The sequence below is a fragment of the Mytilus edulis genome, chromosome 10 (genome assembly GCF_963676685.1).
Source record: "Mytilus edulis chromosome 10, xbMytEdul2.2, whole genome shotgun sequence".
Lineage (NCBI taxonomy): Eukaryota > Metazoa > Mollusca > Bivalvia > Mytilida > Mytilidae > Mytilus > Mytilus edulis.
The window spans coordinates 40,920,378-40,947,427 of record NC_092353.1 but is presented as its reverse complement, the minus strand read 5'-3'; the positions used below and the strand labels follow the sequence as shown (position 1 = coordinate 40,947,427).

The window sequence follows — 27,050 nt, the reverse complement described above, 5'->3', positions numbered from 1 at the left end:
TCATGTGATAAAAGCTTTTGTTTTGTTGTAAAAATTACTTCTTAGTACAAAAGGGCACAACAGGAAAAATATATTTATGTTACTTGGCGAAAAAAATAATAAAGTGGCGAAAAATATATTGTTTTGGCGAAAGAGGTGGTGAAAAAAATAATTGACCCAGGGGAAACCCTGTACTTAAGTATATAAAGTTCCAGTACAAATTCAGTAAACTGTGTTTAATTGAGATTCAGGATATATAACTTACCTGTAACTGTTGGTCTAAGGAATGGTAAACCAGATTCATAGCAAAAGCTTCAGCGTTTGACAGACCAGTACCTAGAACAGAACAAATCATATTGATCAATGATAAAATTGTGTAAAGAAGATTTTTTTCATTTTTTCTACATCAAATAATATGACAGCAAGCTAATAAATCTGATTTTACTAGAATCACTGTTGAATTCTTTGCAATGAAATTACCTAAAATTGTATATATACATATTCAGATATCTTATTGTGCCTATGTCCGCGATTGCAAAAAATGAGGAAAATTTCCTATATCTGGAATTCTTCTGTTCAGATGAAGTCAAGCATGGTCTATTTATTGCATACACACCTGTACTCATCTACTTTTATTTCATAAAAGTATGTTTATGTTCTTGTGTTACTTAAAAGTATGTACTTATTCTATAATTATAAGATATTACATGTACTTTTCACCAACCCCTTCATTTCTGGGACCAATTGTTTTAAATGTTTTGATAACAATCAGTGCTTTTGAAGAAAATGTGGCTCTTTATTTGTTGGATGATTAAATAAACAGAATTATCGCTATTTTGTGCATTTTTTCCTTTGATCTTTTTTTGTGATAATTTTTCATATCATGCTACTCGCTTGAGATGGAAAATTATCGCTAGAAACTAAGGAGGTACGTGGCTTTGCTAATGAAATTGACATTAAATTTACAACGTCGTCATAGGTAAAATAGTGATAAACAGATTATCATTGGTCATCTCAACTCGATTGCTTTTTAGGCTTTTGCCGTACCGGCTCAAGAGAGATAATCAATCTTGTTGAGATGATCAACGATAATCTATAAGGATAGACTATGTGATTGAAAAACTGCCCTCATTCCTAGAGTGTCTATATGATTTTTAAAAAATATCGCAGTGAAGGAATAAGAATGATGATAGTAATAAAGTAAATATCAGACCCATAAAAACAATAATTTTCTTTAAAAAATTCAAGTTTTGTAGTAAATAAAGAAATTCCCAAACTCATTTTTTTAACATTCCATGTTCCAAACATAAAAATATATAATTTATAAACAAAGAAATGAAATTTTAAATAACTACTGTAAATTCAGAAATTATTGCGTACATTTATAATTGTGATTTTGTCATTTTAGACTATAATGCGATTTTAATTTTTGCAATTTTGAGAAAAAAATCTTGTTTAACTCATGTAAAATATTTCAAAATGTGAGTTTAAATTATTGTGATTATAACACTGTTGCATTGTTCACAATAATTTCTGAATTTACAGTACATATGTAAAAGAAATCATGCAAAACAATTTCAATTTAAAGAATTCATGCAAATAAAAATAACTTCAACACAGCAATAACAGTTAACCAATGCAATTAACTTCAATGCTCATAATTAACTAACAAAAGAGGAATAACCCAAGATAAAACAGGAGTTTTTCATTGTCTTTTTTGTAGTAGACAGGTGTTTCAGTCCATAAATGAGAAGGTAGGTGTTGTCCAGCAAAGGAGTAGGTCCGGTAAGGACCGATTTTGGCCTCAAATTTCAGTTTCATCAGACAAAAGATTTTGACCACTTTTTAAACACTTAAGTGTCTATTTTATTTGAATAAATTAGTTTATGTGAAAGATTTTAACAGATTTAGTCATTAAAAACGATCCGATTTAAGCTCAAATATGAAAAATCTACCTAATATGCAGAAAAATGTCACTTTTCAGATGGTTTTTGGTAAAAATGAAAGTGACCGCATCCGTGTTCATCCTTAACCTTTATATAAGTTATGTATTATCATAAAATACAACTTACATTTCAATATTAAGGATGAACATGAATGCGGCCACTTTCATTTTTACCAAAAACCATCTGAAAAGTGACGACCGAATACACGAAAACCGTCTAAAATTTAACTAAAATGCTAGAATTATGAGGATTTCAGTAATTTAGCATGACTTAATGGTGCTAGTACCGGATATATGTGCATTGTATTGTCAAAATCAGCCCATATTTATGTAGCAGAAGCATTCTACTGTCCAATAAATAACTAAAAGTTTACATTTTAACAATTTTGTAAAATTGCTATATTTTGGGGCCAAAAAGGGGTCTTACTGAACCTAATCCTTTCAAAACACCAAACACAACAACCTGCTTAAATTGACAAACTTTTTCTTGACATGCTCAGGCAAATGTATATAACCCCTTGCTCGTGAAGAACATTTTTATGTAAAATGGATTAAATTGTTTGGTGAATTTATGTCAAGTTGTAAATACTACATGTTTTGGTTGGTCCTTTTCTATCTTTTAAGTTACTTTTTGGTGACAATTTTCAGTGTACTTTTTAAGAACTTGTGTATTATTGTGGATTGATTAATATTCGTTGGATACCAATTTTTGTGGATTTTGTGGGTACAGGAGAATCACAAATTTAAAATTTTCATTTATTCATGATACAAAACAACCGATAGTCTTTAAAATATCTAACATCAATTACCTTGCTGAATATCTGATGACTGTGTATTCCTGGGAGGGATCAACTCTATCTGTATACCTCCCCCAGAGTCTGACGTCCATGAGGCGTGACGTGACCCTGTGGCTGGTACCCTCTCTGATGTCTGAGGCTGATGGGATACAGATCTCTGTGGGAGGGCATTTGCCCTGTTTCCTGTTATAGACCCTGGGAAAGTACTGACTTGATGAAATGTTTGTCCAGAACTGACAGGAATGTGGGCGGTGTTTATAAAAACTGGGGAGGTGCTTTTTATTTGGTATCCTTCATCTGAACCAACCCGTCGGTGACCACGCCCTGAAAATGCAAACAGCAACCACATACTCAAAACTTGCATGCAGTTAATAGAAACATCAACTTAAAAGTTCAAAAGTTCAAAGCAAAATATCTTAACAAAATTTCTAAAAGCTGATTTAAGCTTTGAACTAAAATTCAAATAAAAAGAGATCAACCCAACAAAATTTCACAATTAAAAAAACATAACATTTATTTAATCTAAATAATCAAACATTAGATATAAATGATGATTTGGCAATACATTTTTTATTTTAAACATATCACTTTTATCACTAACTATTTTATAAGTCAAAAGTTTCATGCATGAAGGAACAAAAATGTATGAAACAGTTTAGGAAGATCTGATGTGTGAATTATCATTGAGCATTACAATATCAGATGTCTAAAACATTCCAGGGAAAACAGACAACTTCAAGAACTTTTTTTTTGTATCTTTTATGGATGTGTATTTCCAAAAAGACTGAAAATATCGCCTTAACCAGATACGTAGCGGTAATGAGATGTCCCTTTCTAAACGTCTTGTGACATTTTTATCATCACATTCAATTAAGTTTTATAACCCAATTTATAAAGGAGAATAACATGCAATTGACATGCATGGACAATCCAAATGCAATAACATTCAATTCTGTAAAAACACCTCAATTGATGAATGCAGTTTTTGTGTACTATTGTGTAATTAAAAAATTATGTGGATTTCAAATTAATGGTTTCAGACTACAAAATAATAAATAAAGGGGAGATAATTTAATCTTAGCATAATTTCATGGATTTAAAAGAGCAATGAAATAAGAAACATGCATCAAAATATGGCACATATTTCAATACACATTTTTATATTGTTTGAAATATTCAAATTGAGAGTTGCAGATGGATTTTCTTTTCCATGCAAAGATAAGCCGGAATATTTCAAAACAGAATCATTTTGTATTTGATAAACACTTCAGCAAACACACATATTTAAAACATGTTCAAAGATAAGCATGGAAAAGTTTGTCACTTTGTTTCATTTCTTTAAACTACAAGGAAAGAACATGCAGAACTCATTTTAACATGCAAACAGACATGCATTACTAGAAAATGTTAGTGAAAATAGAAGAATCACTCTTTTAAGTTGAAAGAAATGCTGTGAAGCAGCCATCAATAAAATGTAATCAAAGGGAGATAAGTGAGTAACTTTTAACTTTGAAGCCTGGTATCCTGGCCAATGCTGTGCTAGGTAAAACAGATGTTTGTATCATTTAAGGGACCAGCTGAAAAAAGTTCACTCAACCAATTTTAGATACAACAGAAATAGGTGATTAACTGGTGTTTTTTTTAATTGCTATTCATCTAAAGGGACTGAGACATAAAGTCAATAAAGTTGTTTCTAAAATCCTATATATGTAAACAAATATCATTGACATATGTATCAATTTTCCACTTCAATGTTTAAAACTTCACCAAAATATGAGAGTTTGAATTTATTTTTAATAATAAAATCATTCTAATGGCAAATTTAATTTTGTAAAAAATCTGATATTAATTTGATCACATTCTGAAAAATATCTATTTAAACTGCCAATACCAGGATCCCAGGTTTTATAACACTCATTAGTGACAGGAAGTGATCAAAGGTAGATAACTTTATATTACCTGGAAATTTGAATTGTGTTTGATCGGATATAAACTTTGGTGATAAGAGTGCAGCGGTAGTGTACGAGGTATATCGTAGATGAGTTGGTATGGCTAAATATTAAATAAAGACACTGTTAGCATAGGCAAAGACGTTATAATAATGTACTAAATAAAGAATTGGTTAGGTTAGGCAAAGAAGTTATAATAATGTACTAAATAAGTTCTATACCCATAGATACACTTATGGACAGGAGTGAAAATTCTCTTCACTTTTTTAAAAGTTTTTTAAATATAAACATACTTTCATACTTATGAAAGAATACCTAAAGGTCTTTAATGGTCAGTGGTTTTTTTAACTATGGTGATAGTTTACCATGTCTTTGAAAGTAATATAGAAGGGTTATTGAAAACCGGATCGCTTAAAACATTCAAATAGAAAAAGTGTTAGAACTTTTCACTCCCATCTTTAGACCTGTTGCCTTTTTTCGCTCCAAAAGCACAGAAAGAATGTGTTCGTAAATTGGATAGCATCCTACATAATAGATTTCCAATTCACCATTTTTAGATTCTGAAGCATTCTGGGAATAATTTCAAATACCAAAAACTGAACATTTCAAGACATCCTAAACTAAGGAAGTTAGAATTATGACATGACGTTATATTAAGATATAAACAATGAAAGACCCAAAATCCTTTAGATTTTAAAATAGATATTTATAGTTCACCAAAATTATGAACAAAAACAGTTTTGGCTAAATAGGCATCCGATCAGTTCTAATTACAGCATGCATTAGTATTTATGAAAATATTTCTATGAGGTTAACCTATACCAGGGATTTAGAGTACACTTAATATAGACATCACACTATCTTACTTAAAACCTGAACAGATTTCCATACATTATGTATAACATAATACATAACCCACTTTAAGAAACTTTGAAAGAGATGGGATTCTTTTATATACAATTAAAATTGGGCCATGAAATGTAATATGGCAGGTGTTTGGAAAAATACCTTTCTAATTTTTTTGGAAAAAGGATCATTACTTGAAAAATCAATTTAAAAAAGTATCAAAAAGAAATATTCCTACTACAAAATGTTTAAATTCACACTGTAAAAATAACAAGATGTGATATGATTGCCAATAAGACAAACTGTACATAAGTTTTACTTTAAAAAAATGTATTAATCATTAAAAAAAATCTTAAAATTGTTATAAAAAAGTCCTATTTGTCTACTGAAACCATTTGTTATAAAACCCACCACTGGGACCCGAATAAGCAATAGCTCCAACGATCTTCTACCTAAAAACATAAGGAGACAGAAAAGCGAGGTCAGAATTCGTGTTGTGGTTTCTCACCTGCTGACGAGGTTGTCACTGGTGTCTGTATTACTCCACCCGTAATCATTATTATGGTGCCATGAGATCCCGCCCTACGATGGCCTAGCAGAAGCAGAGGATTAATAATGCCATGATTACACGATAGATAAAAAAATCACAAAAATATATATAGTACAGTATATATGATTAAAGATATAGCTGGATTAAGTATTTAGTTGTAAGAGGTAATATTCTGTTTATCAATGAGTTTTCAATATGCATAGAGCAAATTTATTCCAGGTGAATTAGCATAATTCAAAGAAACATTTTGGCTGTTAACTTCAGTTCATAAAATAAGTTTTTGTTCTTTGACACAAGGGAGAGAACTCCTCAAGGGAAAAGTTGACATTTAATTGTTAAAGACTATTTGACATAGGCATATCAAAGGGACATAACTCATGTTGAAATATTTGAGACATTGCAAATATAAACCTTTGATGTAAATGTCATAAAATAAGTTTTTGTTCTTTGGCACAAGGGAGAGAACTCCTCAAGGGGGACAATCCTACAAGATATGTAGACCCTGACCAAATTTGATTCTATACCATATGTAAGAATGACAATACTTTAAATTACTGTTCTTAGTAATGAATTTTAATTTAAAAAAAAACCAATATTATGCCCCAAATCATCAGCATTATCAGACTTATTTCAAATTTATATAAAAATTGGCCTCTGACATTAGAAGAGCCAAAAAGAAAAATATTTGCCGATTTGCCCAAGATATTAAACAGAATATTACCTTTAATTTATGCTATCAGGTAAAAGTCAATGTAAAAACCACACTGATAGTTAGTACAATCTGAATAGTAGTACATGTCCATTCTACTCAACTATAACATTAATATCAACAATCGTAAATGTATGCTCCTTTTTGATTTTAATTAAATAAAAAAATAAAAAGTTGATATGAAAATAGTGAGAATAAAGACTGAAATGAAATCAGAGAATTCAAATGCAAAGTTGAATATAACAGATATCTTAAAGTAAACTGTGATCATGGGAAATCTAATAAAAACGCAATACTAAAAGTAACTTTCAGAAAACATTAATTTTCACTAATTGCTTCCATGATAAAAATAAAAAAGCATAATTAATATACAATACTTTTTCAGCATATTTCGAAATCATAACTCTTGTAGTATGAATAAAAGTCTAGATTTGTAAATTTTTTTAGTTTAAGCTTCAAAATAATTTGTTTAATTAAGCCATTGGTTTAATACGTTCGGTAATTAATACTGTTAATTCCATTTTCTCTCTGCTCATAGCAAAATTTTCATGCAACAATCCTCTGATGAAAATACCTTATATCTTACACAATAAATCTCTTGAAAACAAATTTTGCATGTATGTTTCCAATGAATAATTTATTCAGACAAATCCTAAATTACCTAGTCCATAAGTTTGGATGTTAACAACTTCAAATTTTGTTGTACATATGTCATGTATGTAGACAAAAAAAAAAAATGTTTTATTATAATTTTTTTGTCATCAAATTTAAAGTAAAAACTGAACAAAATTACATCTGTGAGAGGTGACATCCTTATTACATCTTTTCCTATGATCTAATTTTTTGTAAATAGCAAAAGATTATTTTTTTTAATTATTTTTTTGTCAATGAATATATAAAGTTAAATCAAACAAACAAAAAAAAACAAATGTAAATAGTGATGGGATTTTTTTACTACGATCTTTAAAAATCTTTTCATGCAAAGTAATTCATGCTTCAACAAGAGACAACTACAAAAATTACTAAATTGAAAACTTATTAAAATCAAACCAACAAACAAGAAAATTATTTATCGACGATATCAGTATATATGTGTCTCTAATATATCATACTTATTTAGAGTACAAATGCCAATTTAACATATATCTTTTCGCTCACTTCTTCAATATTTTAATAGTTTCTTAGCTGGTATATTAATTTCGCCTAAAAAACATTTCAGAAATTTTTTATCGAACATAGAAGTGGCTTTATAGATCTACATATCTTATTCTCTGAAACAAGCCATTAAATTTCATGCTAATTTGTCGATCAGAGTTACCTACCTTTGTAAGAGTTTCCACTGCTGCCACTACTACTGTTGGTTATCTCCCTACTTATATCACATTTCATCAGAGTACTGTCTGCTGAGTAACGTTTTAAATGATCTGGGGTACCAGCCCGTGCAGCATCGTTCAGACTATCTCGACTACCGGCAAGGGAGGGTGGGGCACTCTGTTGTCCTCTAGTTTGTTCATCCTGAGAAATGTAATACAAAATATAACTTAAGGTGGTACCGAACACTTTCACTAAAATTAATTTGGCTCGTTTAATTTTCATAAAATTTTGTCAAAGTAAATACTTTAACAAAAATATAAAAAATTTCAAAATTTTGAACCAACCGTTTTGTCAGAAAAAATACACTGGTTATATAGCAATTTGTCAAACACCAATTTTGATCATTGAGAAGCTTAATATTCCTTTTACAACACAACGTAATTAAAATGTTTAGCTGACTTTACAGAGTTATCTCCCTGTAGTGTTAGGTACCACCTTAAAGCAACCAAATAATTTTAATCTGTAATTTTCAGGATTTTCTATTTTTGTTCAGTGATTGATGATTGAATATTTTTACTATTAAACATATATTTTTAGTGGGTTTTAAAGCACTTCTTCTGTATTTGAACTATTTAGTATATTTGTTTTATTTGGCAGCACTTTTTTATGACAGAATGTCAGTTGAGGATGAAGAGTGGTGCTTGTTAGCTCCAGACTAACAGTTAGAACTTCTATAACAAAACTTCACCTTTCAATATTAGCAAATGACTGAATTATGACTTGAACTAACACACCTTCATCCAATATATCCAAACCTGCTATAAACATCACCCCCATGAAGCAAAGACATGTCTGGTAAAACAATTTTTGTCCTGCTGTGCATTATGAACTTTTATTCAAAGTCATCTCTGTTTTAAAAAATGTCAGACCTTGAGGTAATACAATTTCAAGTCTGATCATTGTATTTAGAATTTAACCAATAAAAAATGCATGATTTTGTGTTTCTACCACACATTTTGAACTCTGAGTACTGTGTGACGTTTTGTGAAGTTTTATGACTGCAGGCCCATTTCTGACTGGTTATGAAGTTGATCTTTATGTGTTATTTTCTACATTTGTAGCCTCCTAGTCTTACCTCTAACACTGGTGGGTTAATGGGAGGATTTGCCCTGGGTGGAAGAGGAGGTGGTATGTTGAACTCGTCTGACTTCTTGATTGTGTCTGATCCAATAAGGGTACCAGAGCGTGATTCTCCTGTCTGTTGACTCGTTGTTGATGTGTTAGAACTGGGAGGTGTGTTGGAGTATGATGTTGTCACAGGCACTGAATTATTGAAGGCTAAAAATTAAACATTAACACATTAAATTAGAAGTTAAATTTTCCTCAGTTTGAATTGAATTTGAATTTTCCTCAGTATATTTTGTTGGAACGACCTAAGCATCAAACACTAAAGAATAAAATCATGAAAAAAATATATAAAATTCCTTTGACTAACCATATTTTGAATATTTATCTGAAGTTAAAAATAACATACTTGTGTATTCATTTATAAAGATGGATATAATGTTTGTGGGTTGAGGAATTATTGTGTTTTTCAGTGGATAACTGATTTGGTGGTTTTTCACATTTTGAATACTACCATATAGTTTTTGTTTGAACAGTTAATTATTTTTTGCTTGGAAATGTTTTATAGATGCCCAATGACCATTCTTCATATTTTAAAATAAGATTTTTCTCTTACTTCAGAAAACCTTTTAAAAAAAATTGCAATAGTACACAAAAGTGTCAGAATTTTCAGTATAGTAGCTATTTATTTTGAATTGTCATTTGTTTTCTAAATAACATTATTCTTACATGGACTAATTCTAAAAATACCTACTGAAGTCAGGTGATTCACATGATTGTCTATTGTTAGGGTAAACTAAAGGTTCCTCTGCTCCTCGGAAAAACTGCAAACAAGAAGAGATGAAATAATTTATTTAATGTACAACACTATTGATGCACACAAGTATGTTTCTATGTTTTGGTAAATTTCTAATAGAGCATATTTTAATAGCAAATATGGTATGGTGCTTAGTTTATAATAGACCATTTAATCATTCTACTGAGGATTTTTCTAACTTGTGTGGGTACCAATTTTAATGGATTGAAGTAAACATGCATTTTTCATAGAAATCTGGAAAATTGGCTCTAATAATTAAAGATGTGAATTACAGCCGAATGCAATGAGTGTGTAGCTAAAGGTAATATCTTTGGTTAGCTTGCTTGCTAGCTGAACAGTGAAGTCATCATTAGGTAAGGATTACTACCCTCCTTTTGAAGTTGACTAGTCCTACAGATGGATAGCTATAAAATGGTTATCTGTCAGACTAGTCTACTCTTAACCCTTTCAACCCTATATATACATGGCATATGCTGTGATGATGTATGCCGTCCGCCACTGCTATTCTATATATTACCTTTAGCTACAAACTCACTGCAATCAGCTGTAAACACATGTATGATTTAATATAAATAGATTCATTTTAATCATGTAAATACCTTTTTGTGTTGAAATGTTTCAATGTATGTACTGTGATTTTTCTTGTTATTTAAATTCTGATGCAAACAGACTGTAATGGCTGTAAGGTGACCTATTGTTGCCTACCTTCTACATCATTTGGTCTCTGGTGGAGAGATGTCTCAATGGCAATCACACCACATCTTCTAATTTTTATATATATAAGAAATAACATCCTAATTATACCTTATCACTATTTGTCCGCCATTAATGGAGATCACAAAAGTTCCCATAGAATGTTGATGTCACAATGGAAAAGTGATTGTTTTATAATGTCAATACTTCAAGCAGCACAGATTAAGAAATAGCAATATTATAGGTCTATAATTATGATCAGTACAATTTCTCACTTATACAATAATTTTCAACATTTAGTCTTGTTCTAACATGCTGTGTTCAGAAAAAGACAAAATTTCTCATCCAACCTGCTACTATTTCTTATGTAAAAATCTTACTTTTCATTTAAAGGATGTTTGTATGTATACAAGAACATCTCAACCTAAACAGAAAACAGAAAATAAATCTCCAAAACAGAATATCTGACACTCACCTGATATAGATGTGTCATGATCCTTGCCACTTCAATCATAGAGGGTCTTTCTGCTGGGTTACCTGACCAACATCTGTAAATGAAGGAATAACATTCAAATATATTTACAGAGATCAATGTTAGAAAGAATCTGTGTAAACTATGATTACCATTATACAGTATCTCCATGGGTAGCCAAGGTTCTGAAACACTCAAATTAAACTATGTTTGGATATATTGTAGTTTTCCATTATTTTTTTCCCCTTTAGGCAAGTAAATCAAATGATGTAAAACATTACAAGCTGCATTCATATACATAGGAGTGTACAATGTGAGTATAAATTCAATCATAGTATTACTTCAGGGCTATTCTAGAAAAAAATGTATGGGGGGGGGGGGGGGGGGGGGGTTGGAAGGCAGTTTTTGTCAGCACCCGCCACCCAGACAATTGTAATTGAGAATTATAATGCATTATAGTGTGAAAAGTTGCTCTGATACCCATCACCCATGTATTATTAATATAATGTGCCTTCCACCCCCCTACATTTTTTTTTCTGGAATAGCCCTCACCTAAAATTGTATACATATATTGTCCATTTGACTTCTGTGTTTGCAGGAAAAATTGTACATGTGACTTTGTAATTTAAAATTAAATACATGCATACAACAGTGTGAACTTAATAAGACTGATTACAGAATCTATACATACCTGACCATAAGAAGTTCTAGAGGTTTGGGTAAATTACTTATCAGTGGAGGCCTTGTACCTGAAATGCAAAGAAATGAATTCAAAATTAAAATTCATAATCAATACATATGACAGAAATTTATTTTATAATGTTATTGTACCCAGGGAAGGCACTTTGAAAATAAGGTAACCACCTCTCAATATAAAAAAAGAAGATCACTGAGGCCATTCTTAAAATATCATATTTATTTTTAAAGTAAAAAAAATATTTTGATACTGACCCAATACAAAGTTGAAATTAAGGAGGAATAGATTGGTACAATTTGTATTCAGTAATAAATATGTGAAGATATAACCATATTAAAACACTTTAAGCCCATTGTATCTCACATGTGAAACATTACTATTTACCATTATGAACAGCCCACATTATTCTGAAAGCAGGTCCTCCTATTTCATCAAAAGGCTTCCGTCTAGTAATCACCTCCCATAAAATTATACCAAAACTGAACACATCACATTTTTCACTGTACATATTTCCTGGCAAAAGAAAAGAATATTATTTAAACATGGCATGCAATTGAGTGCTTCTAATCAAGATAAGTTATACTGTATTAAAGTGTAATTACAAGTAAAAGATGTTGTTGAGGGTAATTACACCCTGGTTCAAAAATTTTGTCATAATCAGAATCATTAGTTTATTTTCATGAAACTTTTTAATCGTACAAAGAGGGTATGTAGATCTGAAAAACAATTTATTTACTTTATATAATGAACAATGGTGGTTTTAGCATACCATATTTTATATCTTGGTCCTTCTCTGCGAGTCCTGATCACTCATTTTGCATAAAAATGGCTAAACTAAATTTAACTTTAACCTTTTTTACAATCAAAAATTAATTTCCAGAAACACTTCAAGATCTCATTTAAGGTTGCCATTCGAGGATCTGTCAAAATATGTTTTTCATTTGATGGTTTATACACCAAAATGAAAATAGCATATGTAATCAGATAAATGACCATTGTTTAGGATGTTGTTGAAATATTACCCAAAATGCACATGACTCTTTAATGGTGAATTAAATATTACCCAAAATGCACTTGACTCTTTAATGGTGAATTAAATATTACCCAATACATTTGATGGTTGATGGTAGATAACCTTCAACAGTACCAAGAATACACTAGATTCTTAAGTGAGGGGCTTAAAGGGGGGTATCTGCACGGAAGAACGCGAAAAAAAATTGCCATTTCACGATGAACGAACAATTAAAAATGTCTTGCACGTAGATCTTTTTACCGATTTCACAAAACACAGTGAATAACGAACCTTTTTCACGGCTGCACGTAAAATAAAAATGGCAAAACACGTTGCACGAAAAATAACCCTTTACCACCCTCTTAAGTAGTTAATTACCTTCAAATACTTCTGGTGCCATCCAAGCAGCACTTCCTTTGTTATTGGTCATGTGTGTCTGTATATCACAAGCTGTACCAAAATCACAGATTTTCAGAACTGTCCCTCCCATTATTAGAAGTAAACTGAAAATATGTTAAAAAGTCAATAAAGTTACAAAGTCCATGAAGTCATCAATTTTAATTTAACCTAATGTACATAAAAGGAATGATTATGATTTTTTTTTATGATACATATTTAATGATTGGTACTACAAAATTTCAATTCTTTCAAAAATAGTACCATTACCATAAAATGAAATGTTAGGTGAATCTAAACAAGACAATAAAATATAATAGAACCCAAGGACAAAAATAACAGCCTTCAACAACAGACAGTTTTCCATACAAAATGTTTAGTTGGAAATTGTCACAGTCTATAAAGTGGTGGAAAAAATTTAACAAAAACAATCAAAGATTCATACCTAAATCTGCAAATGATGAAAAACATTTAAATATGGCATAGCAGTACAGGTATAATTCAAATGTGTATTGGAATGTAATATGATTATTGATTGACTGCTGACAGCGGATTCCATTGAGTGCAGTGGTCTCGCTAGCCCAAAATAGAAGGGCGCCGCGCCCTGGGTGCCCTCAGCCGCGCCCTGGGTGCCCTTAGCCGCGCCCTGGGTGCCTTCATCCGCGCCCTTCTGCCCTGACGTCTTTTCCCAAAATTATCTTGTGCCGTTTTGGTAAAATTACGTTTCATCGATTTCTGATCTCCAAGTTAATTACATATATGACACCTGTGTGATTGCCGGGCCCCCAGGTTAATCATGTCATTACAATCAATTACAATGATAAAGACTTCAAAGGTGTTAATAACTAGGTAATTTAATTAGGACAATGTATCTTTTTGTCATACTTTTGATGAATGTGTTAGCGAGTGTCTTTTAGCTTGGGTCGGCATTTTCGATCTCCAAGTCACAATGGAAGAGGGTATATAAATGAAGACTTTCATGACTTTAGAATTGAATTTAAGTCATCAGAATAAAACTATGCCTTTACAGAAATGCCTTCCATCTCAACTTGTTAGCGACAAGCACAGTTTTTAATTAACCCAAACGTGGTGGAAATTGATTTTGGAGTTACTTCCCCTGTTTTAGCTTATTACAAATTGGTGCTCTAAAAATATTATCTAGTATCAAAAAAAGGAATAAATTACCAATTGAATATACAATAACATAATAATGTTACCTTAAAGATATTAACTGTCTTTGGACATATTAAAAAATATATATTGCAATTTCTACTTGATAATTATACTTTTAGCAATCCATGTTCTAAACATTGTTAAATTAGTAATGCTCTCAATTGCTTAAGAAATAATAAAAGCTGTAATTCCTATATAGATAAAAAAAAAAAAAAAACCCACATATTCTTTGATAATGGGTAGAGTGAAGTTAAACTGTAAAAACATAATATGTTGATGAAGATGTACAATATCATTCATAACTACACAAACAATGAAATAAAGACTATAGTTGAAAAGCATCTTTATTAAAAAAAAAAACATATACAGTAAAAAAAAAAAAAAGAGATTCGTTAACTCGTGATACACACAGAAACGTAGACAAAGAAATGAGCAGTGCCTTTTCTTATCATAAAAAGTGCCCTGCCCTCCAATGGCACCCTGCCCCTTTTGATTTCTAGCTAGAGCACTGGAGTGTGTAGCCAAAGGTAATATCTTTGGTTAGCTTGCTTGTTAGCTGAACCGTGAAGTCTTTATAAGGTAAGGTATACTACCCTCCTTTCAAAGTAGCATAGTCCAACAGACAGATCGATTGGTTTTCTGTTGGACTAGTCTATTCTTAAAGTAGGGTAATTTACCTAACCTAACAATGACTTCACGGTTCAGCTAACAAGCAAGCTAACCAAAGATATTACCTTTGGCTTCACACTCAATGGATTTGCTGTAATATTATATGCATTCTGATATTGTTCTTATACAACTACCCTAAACATAAAAGAAGATGAGGAAGAGTAAGCTCACAAAATTTTCATTAATAGAAATTTCAGATTAAAAAAAAATTGCATTTAAATAAAGACAATAATCTTAATTAACATTATTAACAAATCTATTATTTATTGATCTAGGTGTAGCTGAGAAAAAGCATAATGTAAAATAAAACAAAAGAAAAACACATCCTTTCTAACTTGCTGTTCAAAGGGAGATAATCAAAGTTTTTCTCAGATCATATAAACTATTGTTGATGAAATTAAAATTAAGTTGTAACCTTTTTGTGTTATTTTTAAATATGTTATTTGCTGTAGGTTCAGATATATTTCTAATTGGATGTCTTCTCTTGAAATGAATACTTTATCTAATAGTTAACTGGTTCAATAATAATATTTAGTAGAATATATTGCATGTATATGTAATTTGAAATACTTCATAGGTTTCCATCAATCAGATGCAACAAGGAATAATGTCAAATTATCTTGAGTATAAAGAAAGAAGAATTGGATGGAAAATAATGGAATCCAATTGTGGATGTTAACTCTGAGGGACATGCTTTTATACTCCAACAACTATCAGGGAACAGTGATGTACATGAATAGTCTGTGAATTAATTTATTTTCCTTGTTTAATTTTCTTGTATTTGGGAATAATTGATTTTTTGGGGGCTTCTAATTTTCCCAGTTTAACAAATTTATAAATGTGTATTTCATTGATTTTCCAAATTTGAGGTTCATTGTACCAGTAAAATGTGTATCCCGCTAATGATTATGTATCCACAGTATATAAATAAGGTTTTGACACCAACATACTTGTAAAATCATTAGACAACTTTTTTTTGTCTTCTTATGGCCCTTTTTTTCTTATGGTCTGTCTTTATCATATATAACTTCTTTATTTAGGTACGCTTTTTCTATACTTACTTTGGAGGTTTCAGATCTCTATGGATCAATGCTTTCGGCTTCATGCCATGTAAATACTCCACACCTATGGCACATTGAAGCAACCAGCTCATGGCATGGGCAGTGTTATAAATTGGTTGTGGACCAGCACCATGAAGCACTACAATATACAAGTATATTAGTTTTAAAGCAGGTCGAATAAGGAAACAATATTTAACATAAACAAAACAAATTACTATTTTGTAATTATTCCAATGAATTCAGAAATTCAGAGGAGTAGAAAATTTCTTAAAATTATGCAATGCGACAATAGAAATCTACATTTTGTACCATTTGGTTATATTTATGATCCCTTTTGACTCTTGTGGAGAATTGTCGCATTGGAAATTATACAACATCTTATTTTTATCATGTTTATATTATCAGCAATTATTAATAATCATATTTTTCTTTGAACATTGCAATTGGTTGTGATTGAACAAGAATCGCTAGCTGTTCAGGAGAATCAGATTTTATCACTGTTTTTTCAAGGCTAAATTCTATTTTTTGGGTTTCGTCAAGTTTTTGTTAGCTTAGACATTTTTCTTTTTTTATTTTACAATGAAATTGACTTTCCATTTTAAAACTTATAACCTTTTTCGAGCAATTATGTAATAAATCAAATGTTCTTTTTGTTCTATTGAAGAAGCAGCTGTTTCATTTAGAAAAGATAACTCAAGACACATTTTGCAGCTCATCTTGAAAGTGCCTGTCCAGGAGATTTTTAAGAAGTGTTTCATTTCATCAAAACCAGAGGATCTGGAAATGTCTTCAAAACAGAATGTAAGACAGAACATGTACATTGTCTGAAACTTGTAAGCAAAATGTGGACACAGCATCTGTACTTCAATAAGATTGACACACCTCTGTTGTTTATAGTACCTACCATTATACAGTGAGCCACCTTCAGCATACTCCATTACAAGACATACCTAAAATAACATGCAATCTTTGTACATGTATAATAAAATATCTAATATATATATATATATATATTAATATATTTTCTTTGTCTGTTTATGTTGTAATGTAACACCATGGTCTAAGGTTAGGGTGAAGGTTGGTGCCTGTTTAAACCTACTGTATTTTTTAAACACCTGTTCTAAGTCAGGAGCCTGTTGTTCAGTGGTTGTTGTTTATTGGTGTGGTTCATAGGTGTTTCTTGTTTCTAGTCTTTTATATTGATTAGAGATTTGGTGTTGCCTGTTTGAATTGATTTACACTAGTCATTTGGGGCCTTTTATAGTTTGCTGTTCCAGTTAAGCCAAGGCTCTGTGACTGTGTTGAAGGCCATACTTTGACCTATAATTGTTAATTTTTTTATACATTGTGACTTGGATGGACAGTTGTATCATTGGTAATCACACAGCATCTTATTTTTTATAATACATGCTTCCCTTTATTAATAAATACATGCAGAAAATATGTGTGAAAAAGATGACTTTATATCTGATGCGAAATATTTTCAGATTTTCATCTCTTACCTATGTCTACAACCAAACACATCTTTTTTAACTTTTTTAGTTTGAAGTTTTTTATTCTTTCAAAGTTTCAACTTGGAAATATTTCTTTTAAATACAGTCTGCACCAAAAACTTTTTCAACTACTAGTTCGAAGACCAATATTCTGACATTTTTCTTATTAGTCCAAACAAAGTTTTGCAAAAACTTACTAGTCTGAATGAAATTTTACCAGTCTGGGTCATCGGACTAGTGGCTAACTGTGCAGACTGTAAATATCAGCACGATCAGGTGTACCACAAACATGCATTATCATCATGATCATATTTAAACCATATACAATGTACTTACTGTTGGTGGTTTAGTACAAGCACCATACAGTTTGACTATGTTAGGATGATTAACTCTTGACAGCTGCTTTAACTCTGTCATAAAAGCTTTCCTCTCGGATTCGGTTTCTATTAGTTTTACTGCAACATCTTTTGATCTCCATTTTGCTCTACTGACAACTCCAAATGCTCCTTTCCCTACAACCTGCAAAAAAAATTAAAACAATATTATTTTAAATAAATGATTGTCATTCTATCTATCAACAACAATACAGTATATATTTCCAACATTACATCTTCATTGTACAATGTATCAAACTCAATGATTTTGTACTAAATTTTTAAACTGCAACTTTTAAACAATGGACAGTTGTTTGAGATTAGACATTCTGGTGTAAATGATATATAAGTATATGTTGTACATGTACAAATATTTTTTTCAAATTTAAAAATTTAAAAAGTAAGTTATTTATTGGCATAAATGAAAAAAAGTTGAGGACTAAAAATTTGATCCATCTTCCCACAAGAACAATTTTGTTTTTTGGTCAATATTTCATATGTACATGTAAGCTATAGTAAAGTAAGATACATTTACATATGTACAAATATATATACATGATATATGTCATGATCAAATGTAACAAAATAAACCACACAAAACCAAGTAAATTCAATCAATATCATGGAAACACAAATTTATTTATGACATAACATTAACAGAAATATAAAAAGAGTTTAATATAAAGAATTTTTAGATGATAAGAATAATAATGATTCATGAAGGAAAGCCAAAAACTCTTTCTCAAGCATGACAAGTGGTAAATTTAGCAACTACCAGCTGAATTTATTGGTTTACAAATTTATAAATTTCATTTCTTTAGATAATGGGTATCCGGTCGTTCTGTCTCCAAACTAATCCGGCCCAAAGTCGATCCGGCCCACATAATAAAATATTGAATAATCTATACTGCCTTAGGCAGCAACTGGGGGGGGGGGGGGGGGGCTATGGATTTTTTTGGAAAAAAAAGTTTGTTTCCAGTTTTTGGAGAAAAAAACAATTTGTTTTTGATTCTGAGAGAAAAAAAATGTTTAGTTTCCCCCTTAGCTGCCACTATATGTAATGCTAAAATTGAAAGAAAAAATTGTTTTCGACTTGTCGCGAGAAAAATATATTGTTTAGTTTTTCGCCACAGGCGAAGAAGAAAGTTTGTCCAGAAAAAAAATCTGTAGCCCCCCCCCCCCCCCCCCAGAAAATCAAATGGTTGCTGCCTTAGGAGATTTGGTGACAGATTTAAATCAGTATAAATGGAATTTGTAAAATCTAAAAGTATCGATAATTGATGACATTGCTGTATTTTGAATCGATACGAAAATGAGTGCAATGTGTCTGTTTAACCATACATGTCAAAGATTAATGAAACAGTAACTTTTTGTACTCATTTTAAAAAAAAATAAACACACATGTTACGGCCTAACTGACAGTTTGGCTGTACTGGCGGACACATCTTGAATTTGGAAGTTGAAGCAGCGGCCGAATTGTCAATTTTTTAGAGCTGTACTGTAGAATTATCATATAATCTAAAAGGTTTTTGTCCACCTGATTACTACTCATAGTGGTTGACAATGCACAAACATAATGTAATCGTATCTTTCATAACTTTATGTCTACTCTAAGCTATAATAATACAATGGAGAATATGATTATGAAAATCAAAACATGGACAGGGTTTGACAGACTAACATATATAAACAAATATACAAGAAGCATAACCTCGTAGAATTGTAGTTCTCGAAAGTCTATCTCCTCCACAAAAGTGGGTTCCATTTTAAGTTAAATACTCATAAATCTACGTTCGTCTTTTCCATGAAATAGGTTTTAAAAAATCCCTGCCCATATTTTGGTCGAACTGAAAGTGGAGGAACTTGGGAGACTCGTTTTGGAATTAGAGCAAATCATGTTACACTGATGTGTTCATGTTATGCAGTCGATATCAACCTAAACCATAATTCCGGAATCATCCGGAAGTTACCGAACAAGCGCGATTGTGAATACGACAATCGCATGTTCATGTTCATGTTAATTAAAGTGATATTGGTGTTTCAGGATTAAAGATTTTGTCAAACGTCAACGAAACAAGTCTTTATAAAAGAAACGTAAAGGATATGGCGTGACACAAATCAGCACATGCATATTTGTTAGTTAATGACTACTTACTAGTATATGCGTACATGAAAATAGACGTTTCGGCCATGGTGTCAGTTCGGCCTTGCCAACGGTTAATTAACATTAATTCGATTTAAACTTAAGTTTGGACACTCTCTCAAATGTAATTGGAATTAAATTATAATCAACTAATTGAAAAGTTAACGTCGTTTGGACGGTGCAGTGAAGAGAATTTGACACGCATTGCATCTACATCTACATCTAAATCTATACTATTGATCTGCAGTGGACATCCATAACGCAGATACTGCTGTGCAAACGTCAACCTGCGTGCTCAGTATTTACAATTGCAATTAAAATTCGATAAAAACAGGTGGTTTCTGTTTACAGCTGCAGTCTCCGAAGTTGCTCCTTGAAGCTTTCCAGAGACTAGCTTGGAAGGTTTCAAGAATCAGGCTGTTCCAGTCAGTGATGGTGCGTAGTTTGTAGCTGTAATTGTAGGCATCTGTGGAAGTACTGATCTGAGTGAATTTTCTGGATGGTATTGTCTATAATAATAATAATAATAATAATAATCATAATCATTAAAATGATGATGATGATGATGATGATGATGATGATGATGATGATGATGATGATGATGATGATGATGATGATGATGATGATGATGATGATGATGATGATGATGATGATGATGATGATGATGATGATGATGATGATGATGATGATGATGATGATGATGATGATGATGATGATGATGATGATGATGATGATGATGATGATGATGATGATGATGATGATGATGATGATGATGATGATGATGATGATGATGATGATGATGATGATGATGATGATGATGATGATGATGATTACAATACACAATATATACGATACATAAAGACAATACTAACACATATATGGTAAAATATATTGGCATTATTTTGAGTGCAGTATCCTTAAGTGTATGAAAAATTTGCTGACTGTATTTTATCAGGGATAACGGCCATGAAAACTCTAAAGCTTGTTTCCAATGGGGTCCCTTCATGGAAACGGCTTATAGTTTCGACATACAAAAAAGATAACACAGAAATCAATATGACATAAAAATTCTTATAAAAATAATTTATATAAAAATATGATTAACAATATAAAAAGGAGTCTGATGACGCCGCACTATAACTTTTGGCCAAGTGCTCTTTGACGCTAATTTTGAATTTCTTTATTTTCTTTATTTTTTTTAACATTAATTGGCAACATATTCCAATCTTAATTGTATGCCATTAAAATAAAATGTGTCTTTAACTGGAGGAACCCAGAAGTTATATTCCTATGGCATTAATAATTTTAAAAAGGTTTACTTTTATAATGTGAAATGTGTATACTGTATTATTGATGGTGAGACGTTAATAAATTATTATTGTATTATTGTTGCACTATTTCGTGTGAAATGATGATGTAAATTTCTCACCGTTGTATAAAATTTGAATAATATAATTAGGACAATGATGGTAATAAATATTATGTATGATGGTTTAATCTCAATTGTTTAACACGATTTTCAATATTAACATAACCAATACTATTCAATACATTATGGTCAACTTTTGAACTATATCCAGTGGTTTTTTTTTTTTATAAATCTAACACATTTGTTTTGTAATACTTGTAACTTATCTTTATATTTTTTGCTGACACCAGCATACCATGCAGAACAGGCCTATAGTCAAAATGACATTGAATTAAAGCTGTAACTAAAGTCTTTCTTGATTGTTCAAATAAACATTTTGCCTGTCTGTATAGGAACTTCAATCTTGAATTTATCTTTTGAATAATAGTATTTAAAAAAATTTCTCCAGAAAGAGAATTATCTATATTAAGGCCTAAATATTTCACACAATATTGCGAGGAAATTGTGTGATTTTTACAAGTAACATCAAAGTTACGGATTTTAGATAATTTACGTTTTGACCCAAACAGAATAGTTTCTGTTTTCCCCAAATGAAGTGATAATTTATTATCAATCAGCCATTTGCTACAAGATTCAAGTTCCTTACCAAGTTTCTCAGATATAACTTCTGGGTTTTTATGAGAGTATAGTATGGTACTATCATTTGCATATAGTAAAATTTTGCAGTCTTTACTAATACTTATAGACATGTCATTAACATATAGATTATAATATAGGAATAAAAGTGATTCTTAAATACTCCCTTGTGGTACTCCACATGTAATATATCTTAAATCAGATTCAGTACCATTTATACTAACTTTTTGTTGTCTATTACATAAATATGATTCAAACCATTTATTACATTTTTTGTAGTTTGTTGCACAATATAAGATGGTCGACAGTGTCAAAGGCTTTTTGTAAATCTAACATTATCATTCCAGTATAAAAACCCTTAGCAGTTTCATTTTTAATATGATCTAACAAATGAATAAGACATGTATCTGTAGAATAAGCAGATCTGGAACCAGCTTATAAATTATAAAGTAGATCATTTTCCACCAGATATTACTGACGATCAATGCATTGAATATGTACATATTGTTGGAATCCCCCTTTCTCCTGGGTTGGGAACCCCCTTTTAAATGTGGCTCGATCCGCCTCGATCAATTCCAGTCAGTATTTACCAAAGAAAACCTAAATAACTTTCCAGATAAAGGAAAAAGTCCATACTACACCATGAAGGACATAAAAATTAGTACCAACGGAGTCCACAAATTGTTAAAAAACCTGAAACCGCATAAAGCTACTGGTCTCGACTCAATACCAGCCTTTATACTGAAAGCAGCAGCAGAACAACTTGCTCCGATACTCACAGACCTATACCAAACATCATTGAACACTGGTGAAGTCCCGCAAGATTGGAGAGATGCCAATGTAGTTCCACTTTTTAAAAAAGACGAAAGGCACCTAGCATCTAACTACAGACCAGTATCTCTAAATTCAATCACGTGTAAGGTCTTAGAACATATTGTACACAGCAACATCATGGACCACTTTGACAAAAATAAAATACTAACTGATGCATAACACGGGTTCCGCAAAAGACGATCACGCGAATCCCAACTAATCGTAACCATCAACGACATTGCATCAAAATTAAAAAGCAGCGGCCAAGTAGACATCATCCTGCTAGACTTTGCAAAAGCATTTGACAAGGTACCACATCACCGCCTCCTACACAAGCTGGAATACTATGGCGTCAACCCCAAAACCAATAAATGGATTCGCTCCTTCCTACATAACAGAAAGCAGAGCGTGATATTAGAGGGTGCTGTCTCCTCACAAGTACCAGTACTCTCTGGTGTACCCCAAGGCACAGTCCTTGGTCCATTACTGTTCCTGGCCTACATAAACGACATGCCAGAAACAGCATCTACATCAGAGACCAAATTGTTCGCGGATGACAGCCTACTCTTTCGTACCATCACCAACCAAGCTGACAGTGAACTACTTCAAAAGGACTTAACAGCATTGGAAGACTGGGAAAACAAATGGCAGATGAGTTTTAATGCCAAAAAAAATGCCTTGTCATCAGAATATCCCCAAAAAATAGACCAGTGATACAAACATCGTACCAGCTACACGGTCATACTCTAGACACAGAGGAAGCAAGCAAATATCTTGGAGTAACTATCAGCAACAACCTAACATGGGATAAACACATAGACAATACAGTAGGCAAAGGAAACAGAACGTTGGGATTTATACGTAGAAACCTCAAAGGCTGTACAAAACCTGTAAAGGCAGCTGAGTATGTATCCATGGTAAGACCTGCAGTGGAATACGCAAGCACAATATGGGACCCAACCGCCCAAAATAAAATCAAGGCAATTGAACAGGTCCAGAAAAGAGCTGCACGATTTGTGAATAACAACTACACAGACCGAACACCTGGCTGTGTCACAAATATGGTTAAAAATCTGAAATGGGAAAGTCTAGAAGAACGGAGGAAAACAAATAGATTATGAATGCTATTTAAGATCCAGCATAATTTTATAAATATCGACCGTCACCAATATTTGACACCGAATGATAACCGGACCAGAGGTAAAAACCGCTTCTTCCAAGAAAGAACAAGTACAGACACTTACGGCCAATCTTTCTTTCCGAGGACAATCAGGGACTGGAACAACCTACCAACAACAGTTACAGCGACCAACACCGTTGAGGGATTCAGATCTGCCCTGAAGGCATGCTCTGAAAGGAAGTAGGAAAACCCAGTTGTAAATAATTTTAATTGTATATTTTTGCGAACGTTTTAAATGTATTTGTAAATAGCCAAAAGAAAGCTTTCTGTGTTGCCCGACACTGCGTAAAGTTTTCGCGCGGAACCATGAACATTCAGTATTGAATCCGGTTCCTTACCTGGAAGAAGAACGAGATATTCGTGTAGCGGCCAAAAGTATACAATGGTGGTAATATCTGTAGGGCAACATATATAAATAATATATATGATATCTGATACCGGTATATCCACTATTTTAACTTCATTTTTCGGTCCAAGTTCCCCTGTTTACATGCACAGACATTATTTTATTTTTTACATTTCTGGTTATTATAGAATTAGTTTTTCCGGTCGTCACTGAATACAAAAAAAGTTTGAAATAGAAAATTTGATCATATAAACCAAACATGATCGTTTTAGATTAAAAATCAGACATGAAATAATATGTTTTGTTACGTTGAAGGTTTCCAAAGAACTTGACGTGTTATAATGTAATAACTCTCAGAACCCTCTCATGAGCCATCACTGTTTCTTTACAGTATGGATCAGGCATTTGTTAAAGCCGCTTAGATACTACCATATATTTGCTATAAAATCACATATTAATTAAATAATTGAGTAGATATAAAAAGATGTGGTACGAGTGCCAATGAGACAACTCTCCATCCATGTCACAATTTGGAAAAAGTAAACCATAATAGGTCAAAGTACGGCCTTCAACACAGAGCTTTGGCTCACATCGAACAACAAACTATATAACGGGTCCAAACTAAATAACTAGTTTAAAACAATGCAAACAGGAAGATCAACGGTCTAATATTTATTAAAAAAAATAAGAAACACTTATAAACCACATCATTATCAACAAACGATAACCGCGGAACAACAATAGCATTGTTCCTTATGATATCTATACGATGAGTTTATTCACTTAGACCCGGTGCAAAAAATAACCGAATTCAGTTTTGTTTTGAAAATGGAGGCAAATAACCATCACATTCCTCTAGCTACTTGATGCAATGTTGCTTAATTGCAACAGCTGTGATTTATAAGCCAACTAGGCAAAAGCAATTCATTTTTTAAAAGATCAAAATTAAAACAAAATGAATATAGTATATTTGTTAGAGTCCTTTAGTTTAAACATAATTATTTATAGTGGATTCGGAAACAGTTTATTGGTACTTATATTAATCCCTTTCTACTTTGCGGGTGCGAGTGTCTTGTAGCGGCATTACTGCGGCCTGTTTTTTTTCGAAATCTATAAGGGTGTACAGTTTACGTGTAAGAGATATCTCTCTCTCTCTTAACATGGGTAAGCCATTTATCGTCCCCTAGCTTCTAACGGACTATCATCTTTTCTAAAGACCATATACTCGCAAATGGTGTCAAGGGAGAGTCCTTTCTTATTTGTGATGAAACAAACAGAACAATGATGAACAAACAAAGAGCAACAATTATTTAGACGCAATTATGTAACGTTATATTCTTCTGATCTACGCCTGATTACTTTATTAACATCAATGAATAAGAGTTGATTCTTGAAAAAGAAACCATGGGCCCGGATTTTAGAACAATGAATAATGGTGACTTTTAAAGTAACTATAAGTATATCAGTATGCTATTATGAGTATATTAAAGGCATTTTCGTTAAAATGGGAGGGTTTTTAACTGCAATTCCCATTATGAGTGACCGCATGTTGCAACCTTACCGGATCAGTGTCATCACATGCATCATCCCCCTCGACAATATATTAAAAATATATAATTTTGTATAATTAACTGGGACTTTTATCTTATATACGCGTACGGTCTGGCTAATATTAAGAAGTTAGTTCATTAGATTCAAATGTAAATAACAGATCAACAAATCTTATATTTCAAATTAATACAAAAAGTTCAATAGATATTGAAATGAAACTGACTTAATATTTTAACTTTTTAAAAAGGTCACGCTAGTTTAATCTGTTAATCTCCTGTAATTATATTAGCATGGCAGTAATGCTCATTGAAATTGAAGTTAACGGATGTAAACAAAATGAAGGGGGACAATTGTTTTAGAATATTTGGGAACTTTAAAACAAGAATGCATATGCAAAGAAACATGCATGAACTGCAAACATGTAAATGTAAAAAAAAAAATAATAACATTGTGGTAGTAAGTGTCAACTTGAGCGAGAGTACATAAATAGAATCATCAGATATAGAATTAAACAAACATTTAATTTCAATTGTACGCTTATTCCTTTATCCATCTAATGTAAAAATAACATCTTGTAGAACTAAAACTACAAATGTTTGGTAATTGGTTTTTCTTTCTTAGATTTAATCCATATGATATGATACCTAAACATGTATGGTCAGCTGGACCGTACGCGTATGGTCGGACCACACGAGTATACTTATACGGTCCGGGCCGTACGCCTACAGTCCAAATACTCGTATGGTCTGGAACAGTAAAACTAACTATAATGCGGAGCCGGAAATACATTATTACTCGTTTTGCATTTGTATAATTTAAATATCTGCGAACAATGAAACAAAAGGAAGTATAAAAGTAGAAAGAATCGATTGGTATGTAACATGCCGACTGTAAATTAAGCTTTTGATTCAGATTTGATTTGATTGATGTAATTAGGGTTA

General features: G+C 31.8%; 1 protein-coding gene across 13 annotated transcripts in view; it reads right to left on the bottom strand.

Moving 5' to 3' along the window:
- LOC139491171 (mitogen-activated protein kinase kinase kinase 7-like) overlaps positions 1–19,987 on the bottom strand; it is a 69,360-nt gene extending 49,373 nt beyond the window's left edge. For 3 of the 13 annotated variants that reach the window (XM_071278594.1, XM_071278595.1, XM_071278596.1), the window contains exons 1-15: positions 19,783–19,976; positions 18,034–18,216; positions 17,109–17,154; positions 16,205–16,343; positions 13,284–13,408; positions 12,278–12,406; positions 11,888–11,945; positions 11,200–11,272; positions 9,969–10,038; positions 9,225–9,427; positions 8,098–8,290; positions 6,025–6,108; positions 4,681–4,773; positions 2,734–3,045; positions 245–315 (exon numbers count right to left, since the gene is read on the bottom strand). In XM_071278594.1, the coding sequence (XP_071134695.1) occupies positions 245–315; positions 2,734–3,045; positions 4,681–4,773; positions 6,025–6,108; positions 8,098–8,290; positions 9,225–9,427; positions 9,969–10,038; positions 11,200–11,272; positions 11,888–11,945; positions 12,278–12,406; positions 13,284–13,408; positions 16,205–16,343; positions 17,109–17,154; positions 18,034–18,216; positions 19,783–19,836 (1,833 nt within the window). In that variant the 5' untranslated portion in view covers positions 19,837–19,976. Of the gene's footprint in view, positions 1–244; positions 316–2,733; positions 3,046–4,680; positions 4,774–6,024; positions 6,109–8,097; positions 8,291–9,224; positions 9,428–9,968; positions 10,039–11,199; positions 11,273–11,887; positions 11,946–12,277; positions 12,407–13,283; positions 13,409–16,204; positions 16,344–17,108; positions 17,155–18,033; positions 18,217–19,782 lie in introns of all 13 variants that reach the window. The other 10 variants (XM_071278599.1, XM_071278600.1, XM_071278602.1 and 7 more) reach the window with 5 other exon arrangements.
- Positions 19,988–27,050: the final 7,063 nt, after the last annotated feature.